We start from the raw sequence: 11,191 nt of genomic DNA, 5'->3' as shown, positions 1-11,191 counted from the left end.
GATTATGTGTGTTATTTCTTCTGTGACAGAAGAGGTGCTGATGATGGTAAGTGTGTTTCCGTGCGTATAGAGTATAGGAGATAGTTCATGTTTTAGCTTTTCAGCGTCACACGAGTGCAGGTCGTACGAGTGCAGATTGTACGTGTGCAGGTTTAGCGCAGCTCTTTATTTTACATCATTTCACTCGTTTGGTCACTTTATTTATGTTGGTCAATTTATTTATGTCACTACTGTTGTGGTGAAAGGCTGGAAAGTGTCTTTTGGACGCATGCGCACTCAACTTTATGTTGCAGTAACCGGGGTACTGCGTTTACATGCCACAGTATCCCGGTTACTATCGGAATAAACCAGCTACAGTAACCCGGTTTCTAATAACCGGGATACTGCCATAACCGGGTTACTGAAACCGGGTTACTGCGTTTACATGCACCATCAAGAAACCGGGATACTCAAAAAACCCGATCATAACCGGGTTATTGATGTGCATGTATACGCACTCATAGAAACTGGATGCTTTGACTCTTTGGTGTGAACGGCCCTTAACCCTAACCTCAACCCTAACTCAACCGTAACTCTAAACCCTTGGAGTTTCACTGCGGGGTATTTCGGGGACGTAAGGGGCCCTGCATTGAAAAAGGATGGGATGATTTTCTTTGTCCTGTTATTGCTCTAGACTTTCTTCAGGATCTGAGCCAGGCAGCAGTGAGTCACAGGCAACCTGAATCATTTTATCACCAAAACACCTTCACGCATTTACAGTCAGAGCAAGAGGTAAATTATAAAATACAGTATAGCGTCACTGGCGGTGAGGTAATGACGTGGCGCAAATGTGGAAACGGCATTGATAATTCATGACAATACTAAGAAATAAACAAAGGATCTCACGTTTGACATTTGGTTTTTCATGTCACTCCGTAGAAATGCTTGATTTTTGAACCAGTGAGACTGTTTTTGGCAATTCTCTTACTTTATCCAAATTTGTCACTGGATTGGTGCGTATGATTCTCTCATTTCTACTGAATTTGGTGAGATGATACCTGATGTAAATATCACTTCTAGTTTGACACCAATCAAGACGCAGTTTGTGAAATAAAAGTTGAAAAATACGTTGAGAATTACTGCAAGAAGAGAGTCCTATTTTAGAGTTTTCCATATTGCTGACTAGCCTGATTCATCAGCTGGTGTCACTTCGTAGAAACCGACTAATCGCAGCATTAGGATTCGTTCGCTCGATGTTAGGCGGGTACTTTTTTTTATTTAACCAGTCGCTGCTTTTTGGTCATAATGAATGTAATGCGCCAAATTCCGTAGGAAGATGGGAAATAACGTCTTTCCCCTTGAAAAAATTCACCAAACATTCTCTTTGTCGATCTCGAAATTCGTTGCCAACACAGAATGTCTGGCTCTTCGCTGATTGGCCGGTGCCCGAACTTGCACTTCAGGGGTTCTTGCAAACCGTCTAGTGTATTCTGATTCCTGACCGAGTCGCTGGAGAGCAGAGGTGGGGACTTGCAAGTCGTGACTTGGACTCGAGTCAGACTTGAGTCACTATTTTTAGGACTTGAGACTTCACTTGATAAAATGGAGTAAGAATTGGGACTCGACTTGGACTTGAAGGTCATTTGACTTGGGACTTGACTCGGACTTGAGGCCTGTGACTTGAAAAGATTTGAGGAGCAGCTTTAAATCTGAATTATTTCTATTCTGACTGTAAAGATTCACTCTAAGATCTTCTTAAGATGTTTTAAAAGGAAAAACTGCATTTCTACGACGCTTATATACTCCATAAATACTCATACATAAATATACTATGATTTTTTTAAGTACAATTTATCTTAAAATTCATATAAATTGCAGAAATCTATTTGGTTTAAACCACGAGGGACACGGTCACACAGCACACCCCCCACAGGACACCGCGAGGGACACGGTCGAATGCCTTCTCCAGATCCACAAAGCACATGTGAACTGGTTGGGCAAACTCCCATGAACCCTCGAGCACCGATGGAGAGTGTAGAGCTGGTCCAGTGTTCCACGACCGGGACGAAATCCACACTGCTCCTCCTGAATCCGAGGTTCGACAGTGCAGATGGTGCAGCGCGGCAGTGATGCGGTCGCTGTATCGAACTGTTGAGCTGAGTCGAAAGGCGAAGCTCTCGATTTACTGTCAATCTTCGTTCCTACTCTCACCTATGGCATGGCTTTTCTATCGACTTTTCGGGAAGGAAAAAAATAATTTTGTGCAAATGTTTCCCCCCATATTAAAAATCTGCAGAGTGCACCTTTAGGAAATGGTCTTCCTTGTTCTGCTACTTATTTGTGTTGTTTTTATATTTTATTTTTATTTTTATAAGTGTGACAAAATGTTTTTATACTAAACTGTGTGTGTATATTCTGTCCTACAAAATGAATAAAAAAATATTTTTAAAAAACACAAATTGTTTTCTCAAAGTATTCCATCAGTTAAATTCATTCACAATTTTTCACCATTTTTCTCAAACACAAGTGCAGCTCAGGTCATCACCTCAACATCAGACCAGCCTGAGGATTTCATGACTCACTGCTGCCCCCATGTGGCAGAACAGAGGACGCACTGGCCCACTGCACTTAAGAGCCGCTGGGTTCACAGCTTCTCATGAGGTCAACAGAGCTTCAGAACATGTTCCATTTTGATTTAACAGAAATAAAGAAGCAAAAAATGTCTAAAACTCTCAAACTGAAGTCGACCAATGACACGATGTTCTCACAGACAAAGTAAAAAATACTACAGGAAAGAACATGACTGCCCCATCTCTATTTTTACACTGACTTCATCACTGGCATTTTCAAAGTTCTATTTTGAGTTACAGATTTACAAATGATACAGGTGGGTTTCTCAGAGCTGCAGTCGTGAACAGGAAGGACCTGTTTCTAGAGATATCAGACGTTTATATAAAAGACATGAAAAAGTCTGTCCTTCAAAGGTTTGCACCAAGATACTGAGATATGCTTTTAGTCACCTCACTTTACACCATCATGCCCGGACATCCTTTATGTGGCCTGCATGAGCGCTGACGTTAAGATGAAAAGCCCGCCCCTCTGCAAACCTCTTAAAAGCTTTATCAAGTTCCCTCGATTTCCACTGACGCACCATGAACAAGTTCATTACAGCGGCTCTTCTTCTGACCAGCTTCAGTAAGTACCATCCAACATTTGAACACATTTATCATCACTTAAAGATAATTTACTAAACTATTCATTTTGGTTTTAGGCTGGAGCTCTTGGTCTGTCGTAGTGACGGTCAAACCTGGTGAAGACGTTGTCCTGACATGCAGGAAAGTCAAAGAAAAAGTGTTTTGGGCCAGTTTGGTTAATAATGGGAAATACAAGTGCATCGCCACCAACAACAACGACACCTCAATGTGTCCAGGAATGGAAAATAATGCAAGATTTGAAATTAGTGTCGACAATTCTCATGTCTCTCTCAAAATCAAGAGTGTCAAAATGGCCGATAGTGGTTTCTTCTTTTGTGTCGTTAAACCTTTCGGAAATGGAGACGTCGATGTTGTGCAGTTAAATGTTGAAGGTAAGATTTTATTTTTTTACTAATTCTATTTTCAAATTTGTCTTCTCTTTACATTATTTGACATCCTTGTGTGGTATTTAATTTAATTTTAATAACTTTTTAATTATGTGAAAAATGGAGTTCCATTAGGATGGGATTTGGCTCCAATGTTTTTCTTTAAACTGAACGACTTTATAGAAAAATAAGAGTCTGTATACATCTAATAAAATGTATTATTTATTCTCTGAAGATGTTAGACCTTAAAGAAAATACCGGATGTGATGGTTTGGTTTAAACATGAAACAAAAATGTAATGTATTGGTAAAAGGATTAATTAGGAACCTTTATTTATCTTCATAGGCACTTCTGCATTATGGGTCGGTGTAATAGTTGGAGGTCTGTGTGTTGTTCTTGTACTTGTGATAGTTCAATTTGCTCGTGAAGTCAAGAAATTCCTAACAGGTAAGCTACATTTTATTTATTTATTCATCACTTTCTAAAATACTTAGTGACAACAAACTCCATTGCAGCTCAAAGTCAAGAACCCACTGGATCCAGAGAGGTACATTTGAACTCAATATAAATTATTATTTTATAAATTATAAAAACAGGACTCTGATCATGTTTATGACTGTTAATCCTTTTCCTTACAGGACGAGGCAACTCAAGACCTCAACTACGCAGCCGTGAATTTCCAGCCAAAAACAAGACACTCCAGAAGAGCCTTACAAAATGATCCACATGTGATTTACGCTGACACCAGATAAATAAAATGACATTTGTGTTTATTTGGAAGCATTTCATTGGTGTTTTTAGAATAGTCTGTAGCATAAAGGTCGCTGTGGTTTACCACAGTTTTGTGGTGTTTAGTGCAGCACATACACATGTTTCACTGCTCCTTTTTCCACTGAAGTGCAGAGTAAACCACAAAAGCATTGTGCATCAACATAACAAGTCTACTGAAAAATAGCAACTGCATCTTTCATTAATGTTAGGGTCAGTGTTGGGAAGGTTGTACCAAAAGTATTTTTAGAATATACATTAGAATATACACAACGGTACAGTGATCTAGATTTAAACATCACAAGTTTAGTGTTTTCTCGGGCAGTTTGTCATTCACTCTTGTGGGTTCACATTTTAGCTTGCACTTCCGCACACTTACAGTATGTCTCAAATACAAAGAGCACATCACGTGGTCCATGTGAAAACAGATTATAACACTGAGACAGTTTAAAAGTGTCCAGTGCTGCGTTTGTCTTTGCAGATTCAGAATGACGAGCTTCTCTTCAACAGTTCTTCTCTTCAGTATCAGTGAGTCGATGTTTTGTCACATTTTCACCTCCGTGGATACGATAAAATACTTTTCAGTGCTTGTATTGCTGCAGGTTTATCGTGTGTTTTGGGCTCAGAGTTGAGGTCAGTTGAAGTCCAGTCCGGGCAAAGTGTCAAATTGTTGTGTTTAAACTACACCAGTAATCCTGCTACAATCTCCTGGTATCGAGCTGTGAGGAGATCAACACTCAGAAGGATTTCAGGCATAAACAGATCTTCTGACGTTGTTTCATCTCCAGACAAAAGATTTACAGCGACTTCCAACTCGTCTCACGTCTTCCTCAAGATTAACCCAGTGAACTCTTCAGACTCTGGGCTGTATTTCTGTGGATATGATTCATCTTTAGGACTCGTTATCAAAGAATCAACTTATTTGGATGTCAAAGAAGGTACACTTAAAGATGCATTATGTAACTTTTCTGGTGTAATGGCTTTGCCTGGAATGTTTTGCATTCTGACATTAAGGGGCCCATATTGCACAATTTACAACATAATGTTCTAATGTTGTTTCCTCAACATTTGAACACATTTATCATCACTTAAAGCTAATTAACTAAACTATTCATTTTGGTTTTAGCCGTGAACTCTTGGTCCGTCGTAGTGAGAGTCGAACATGGTGAAGACGCAGTCGTGTCATGCAGGAAAGTCAAAGGAGACGTGCTTTGGGCCAGTTTGGTTCATAATGGGAATTATAGCTGTGTCCAAGATTGAAAAATAATGCAAGATTTGAAATAATTCTCAGCAGTTCTTTTGTCTCTCTCAGAATCAAGAGTGTCAAAATGGCTGATGGTTTCTACTTTTGTGTTTTTAACCTTTTTGGAAATGGAGAGGTTAATGTTGTGCAGTTAAATGTTGAAGGTAAAATTTAAAATGTTTTATTAATTCTATTTTTAAATTTGTCTTCTCTTTACATTATTTGATGTACTTGTGTGGTATTTAATTCTATTTCTTAATTTAGTAACTTTTTAATTATGTGAAAAATTACATTCCCCAAGGATGTGTTTTGGCTCCAGTGTTTTTCTTTAAACTGAGCGACTTTATAGAAAAATAAGAGTCTGTATACATCTAACAAAATGTATTATTTATTCTCTGAAGATGACGATGCGCAAGACCCAAAAGAAAATACCAGATGTGATAGTTCGGTTAAAACATGAAACAAAAATTGTAATACATTGGTAAAAGGATTAACGTCTGTAAACTTTTATGTATCTTTATAGGCACTTCTGCATCATGGATAAGCTTAATACTGGGAGGTCTGTGTGTTCTTCTTGTACTTGTGATAGACGCGTTTAAAGTCAAGAAACACCAAACAGGTAAGATGCATTTTATTTATTTCATCAATTTGTAAAATATTTATTGACAACAAACTCCATTGCAGCTCAAAGTCAAGAACCCACTGGATCCAGAGAGGTACATTTGAACTCAATATCAATTATTGTTTTATAAATTATAAAAACAGGACTCTGATCATGTTTATGACTGTTTGTTTTTTTGTTTTTGTTTTTTATTAAAGACAGCAGAACATAACATTAAAAAAAAACAAAACAAACATCAACGTTTAACAATTGCAATATTCAGCATAAAAACAAAAACATAAAGCAACAACCACAACACCACAACAAATACAAAAAGCCCCCCCCCCATTTCCCCCAACCACCCACACCAACACAAAGTCAAAACAATATAAATGTGATAGTGCAACATAAACACACCGCTAGGCTCCCGAACATTGATACACTGCGGCCAATTTATAATTGAAGTTCCTTTTTGTCTCTCTTCCTTCCCTTTTTTTTTTTTTTTTTTTTTTTTTTAAATTATAATTTTTTAAATGTATTAGTCCCTATACTCAAACTAATATTTATTTTACCATCATCAGTTCCCCTCATCATCTTTCACCATATGTCACAATCTCAAAAAACATAACCCTAAAGGCATTTCTTTTTATTAATTATTATTACTGTTATTATTATCACTATTATTCCTACTATTATTTCCACTACCTTTTATTTATATTATTTATTATTTATATTTATTGACAACAAACTCCATTGCAGCTCAAAGTCAAGAACCCACTGGATCCAGAGAGGTACATTTGAACTCAATATAAATTATTGTTTTATAAATTATAAAAACAGGACTCTGATCATGTTTATGACTGTTTATGCTTTTCCTTACAGGACGAGGCAACTCAAGACCTGACCTATGTCGTTTATACTGACACCAGATAAATAAAATTACATATGTGTTTATTTGGAAGCATTTCATTGGTGTTATTAGAATAGTCTGTAGCATAAAGGTCGCTGTGGTTTACCAGAGTCATTGTGTCCTTAGGCAAGACACTTCACCTACATTGCCTACTATGAAAGTGGTGTGTGGGTGTGTGTGTGTGTGTGCGCGTGCGTGTGTGTGTGTATATATATCAGTGGTGGAGCGTGCATTTCACACCTCGGCCTTCAGTAGTGCTCCGTCTGAAACAATCCACTCCTCAGTAACTATTTCATGGTTATAAAAGCATCTTATTCTACAGAAACACAGTATAAAGAGCCGTGGAGATTCTGTGCACGGAGAAGAAGTGAGGAGCGCTGGGATCCTAAACCGGGACTAAACCAGAACTAAACCAGGACTGTTTGTCGGGACTGGCCTGAAGGTGCGCCCGCGTAGACTGTCATGGTGACCACAGACAAAAGGACCGCGCTGGGGCTGGGGCTCCGGGCCGCACGGTGCCCAGTACAGCTGTCGCCCGACCTGCTCCATTCTATGTTATTAGGTTCTTTTTTTCAGACCTAGAGTGTTATTTCATACCTGACAGTTTCGACTGCTCACTAGCGTCTTCCTCAGAGTCACGTGATGTTGCTGTGACGTGTCTGGTCAGCTGATTTAAACAGGTTTTGGCGCTGTCTTCCTACCAGTGGAGGCAGGACGACAGCGCCATCTGCAGTCCGACTTCCTCAGGACAGCATCCCAGGTGTGTGAGAGTAAAAAAGCCCCTCGTCCCGGTTTACAGTCCTGTGGGCACGTTTCCGTATTTCGATTGCTTCTTTAATCCAGCGGCGATGTTTGTTTTCCTCTGTCCCAATGATGTTTGCCCCATCCCAATCCATAACGTGGTCGTCCTTTAATATGGAACTACATGTCTGGAAGCAGCACAAACATCAGAAAAACTCTGAAAGGAAGACGACAGAACATTTGGAATTATTTAATAATAATATAGATGTAAATATTTGTTTTAGGCCAACAGAGAAGGACTTGCAGGCCCTTATATACAGTAATAAATAAATATATATATATATATATATATATATATATATTATATATATATATATATATATATATATATATATATATAAAAATGTTTTCTCACCTTCCACGGTGTAGGTTCTCACCCTCATTCAGCTCGGGTCGTCTACCAGAGGCCTGGGAGCTTGAGAGTTCTGCGCAGTATCTTTGCTGTTCCAGTACTGCACTTTTCTGGACTGAGATGGCCGTTGTTTTTCCCGGTATCTGTTGTAGCCACTCTTCCAGTTTGGGGGTTACAGCCCCGAGTGCTCCGATCACCACAGGCACCACTGATGCCTTTACTTTCCAGGCTCTCTCCAGCTCTTCCTTGAGCCCCTGGTATTTCTCTAGCTTCTCGTGTTCCTTTTTCCTGATATTACCATCGCTTGGTATTGCGATGTCAACACCACGGCTCTGCTCTGTTTTCTTTTCCACCACCACTATGTCTGTTGGTTCGCCATCACCATTTCTGTCAGTCTGTATCTGGAAGTCCACAGGATCTTGGCTCGGTCATTCTCCACAACCTTTGGAGGTGTTTCCCACCTTGATCCTGGGGTTCCAGCCCGTACTCTGCACAGATGTTTCTGTACACTATGCCGCCACTTGGTTATGTCGCTCCATGTATGCTTTTCCCTGCCAGCATTTTACACCCCGCAGTTATGTGCTGGACTGTCTCAGGAGCCTCTTTGCACAGTCTACACCGTGGGTCTTGTCTGGTGTGGTAGATCTGGGCCTCTATTGCTCGAGTGCCCAGGGCCTGCTCCTGAGCAGCCAGGATCAGTGCCTCTGTGCTGTCCTTCAGACCAGCCCTCAAGCCATTGGTAGGATTTCTTGATATCAGCCACTTCAGTTATGTTCGGTGGTACGCCCCATGTAGGGGTTTGTCCTGCCATGATGGTCCCTCCAGCACCTCTTCCTCTGGACCCCACTGTCTGAGACATTCTCTGAGCACCTCATCTGCCGGGGCCTTGTCCTTGATGTACTCAAGGAGCTTGAGTTTCATCCTGGACAGTGGTTCCCACACTCACTAGTCCTCGGCCCCCTTCCTTCCGGCCTGCATACAGTCTCAGGGTGCTGGATTTGGGATGGAACCCTCCATGCATGGTCAGGAGCTTTCGTGTCTTAACATCTGTGGTCTGTATCTCCTCCTTTGGCCAGCTTACAATCCCTGCAGGGTATCTGATCACTGGCAGGGCGTAGCTGTTGATTGCCTGCACCTTGTTCTTGCCATTGAGCTGGCTTCTAAGGACTTGCCTCACTCTTTGCAGGTATTTGGCCGTAGCCGCTTTCCTTGTTGCCTCTTCGAGGTTGCCACTTTGCTTGTGGGATACCAAGGTACTTGTAACTGTCCTCAAGTCTGCTATTGTTCCTCTGGGATGACACCCCCTCTGTGTGGACTACCTTCCCTCTCTTTGTCACCATCCTGCTACATTTCTCAAGCCCGAATGACATCCGATGTCTGTACTGTAGATCCTTGTGGTGTGGATCAGTGAGTCAATGTCTCGCTCACTCTTAGCGTACAGCTTGATGTCATCCATGTAGAGGAGGTGACTGATGGTGGCCCCGTTTCTGAGTCGGTATCCATAGCCAGTGCGGTCGATTATTTGGCTGAGAGGGTTCAGGCATGCAGAACAGTAGTGGGGACAGTGAGTCTCCTTGGTATATGCCACATTTGATGGACACATGTGCAAGTGGCTTCCCCTTGGCTTCAAGGGTGGTTTTCCACAACCGCATCGAGTTCGCAATGAACGCCCTTAGAGTCCTGTTGATATTGTACAGCTTCAAGCACTCAGTGATCCATGTGTGTGGCATTGAGTCGTAGGCTTTCTTGTAATCAATCCAGGCAGTGCACAGGTTGGTCTTACGGGTTCTGCAGTCGCGGGCGACTGTTCGGTCAACCAGGAGTTGGTGTTTGGCTCCCTGGTGTTTTTGCCGATACCCTTCTGTGCTGCACTCATGTATTGATTCATGTGCCCACTTATCTTAGCCGCAATGATGCCTGACATGAGCTTCCATGTTGTGGAGAGACAGGTTATTGGCCGATAGTTGGATGGGACTGCACCCTTTGAAGGATCCTTTAGGATCAGGATCGTACGCCCTTGGGTTAACCATTCAGGGTGAGTCCCATCCCTTAGCAGCTGGTTCATTTGTGCTGCCAGGCGCTCGTGGAGGGCAGTGAGATTCTTTAGCCAGTACGCATGGATCATGTCTGGGCCCGGTGCGGTCCAATTTTTCATACCTGAGACTCTTCCCTGGATGTCTGCCACTGTGATGGTGACTGGATTCTGTTCAGGGAGGTTGCTGTGGTCTCTCTCAGATCCACCAGCCACTGTGCATCGGTGTTATGTGATGCCTCCCTTTCCCATATGCCTTTCCAGTACCTCTCAGTCTCCAGCCTTGGTGGGTATGCTCTGCTGTTATTTACCCTGCCCACTGAGCGTACACTTTCGCCGGTTGTGTTGCGAACAGCCGGTTTATTCGTCTGGCCTCGTTATCTCGTGTGTACCTCTTTAGGCGGCTGGCCAAGGCTTGGAGCCTTTGTTTGGCAGTTTCGAGTGCTTCAGGTATGGGCAACTCTTGGGCACTTGCTTTTTCATTGCACCTTTCTGGGCCTCTGACAGTTGGCTCACTTCTCTCCGCACCTCCTTGATTTTAGCCTCTAACCGTCTTTGCCATGGTGGGTATTGTATCGCATGGCTCCCATGGTTGCTCTTATAGCCCAACACATCTAGGATCACTGCTGCTGAAGTGTATATCAGCTCATTGGTTTCAGTGATTGTTGTGGTAGGGATCACTGGTCAGTGCTGCATTCACATCGTCTCTGTAACCGGCATCGGGGTTGCCTTGTGTTCATTCAGGCCATGATCTTGTCTTTCAGGTCAGTCGCTGCCTCGCTCAGCGTGATACTTATTGGGGTTTCGTACCCAATCTCTGGTTGGGGAGTTGGTGTCAACTCCCCTCTGACCTGGCACACTGGTTCCCCCTTGCCGTGGCATTTGTGTTGTACCTCATCAATCTCTAGTTGTGATAGCGTTGCCG

The 11,191-nt window shown here is 42.0% G+C and overlaps 1 protein-coding gene across 2 annotated transcripts in view; it reads left to right on the top strand.

Annotated features, from left to right (window-relative positions):
• Positions 1 to 3,062: 3,062 nt before the first annotated feature.
• LOC129409749 (uncharacterized) overlaps positions 3,063 to 11,191 on the top strand; it is a 12,364-nt gene continuing 4,235 nt past the window's right edge. The window contains exons 1-5 of one of the 2 annotated variants that reach the window (XM_055156316.1): positions 3,063 to 3,174; positions 3,251 to 3,565; positions 3,905 to 4,006; positions 4,075 to 4,106; positions 4,198 to 4,332. In XM_055156316.1, the coding sequence (XP_055012291.1) occupies positions 3,132 to 3,174; positions 3,251 to 3,565; positions 3,905 to 4,006; positions 4,075 to 4,106; positions 4,198 to 4,311 (606 nt within the window). In that variant the 5' untranslated portion in view covers positions 3,063 to 3,131 and the 3' untranslated portion in view covers positions 4,312 to 4,332. Of the gene's footprint in view, positions 3,175 to 3,250; positions 3,566 to 3,904; positions 4,007 to 4,074; positions 4,107 to 4,197; positions 4,333 to 11,191 lie in introns of those variants that run through there. The other variant, XM_055156317.1, reaches the window with a different exon arrangement.

The sequence above is a fragment of the Boleophthalmus pectinirostris genome, unplaced genomic scaffold (genome assembly GCF_026225935.1).
Source record: "Boleophthalmus pectinirostris isolate CB_2022bp ecotype Guang Dong unplaced genomic scaffold, ASM2622593v1 HiC_scaffold_20, whole genome shotgun sequence".
Taxonomy (NCBI): Eukaryota; Metazoa; Chordata; class Actinopteri; order Gobiiformes; family Gobiidae; genus Boleophthalmus; species Boleophthalmus pectinirostris.
This window is presented reverse-complemented; position numbering and strand designations above follow the sequence as displayed.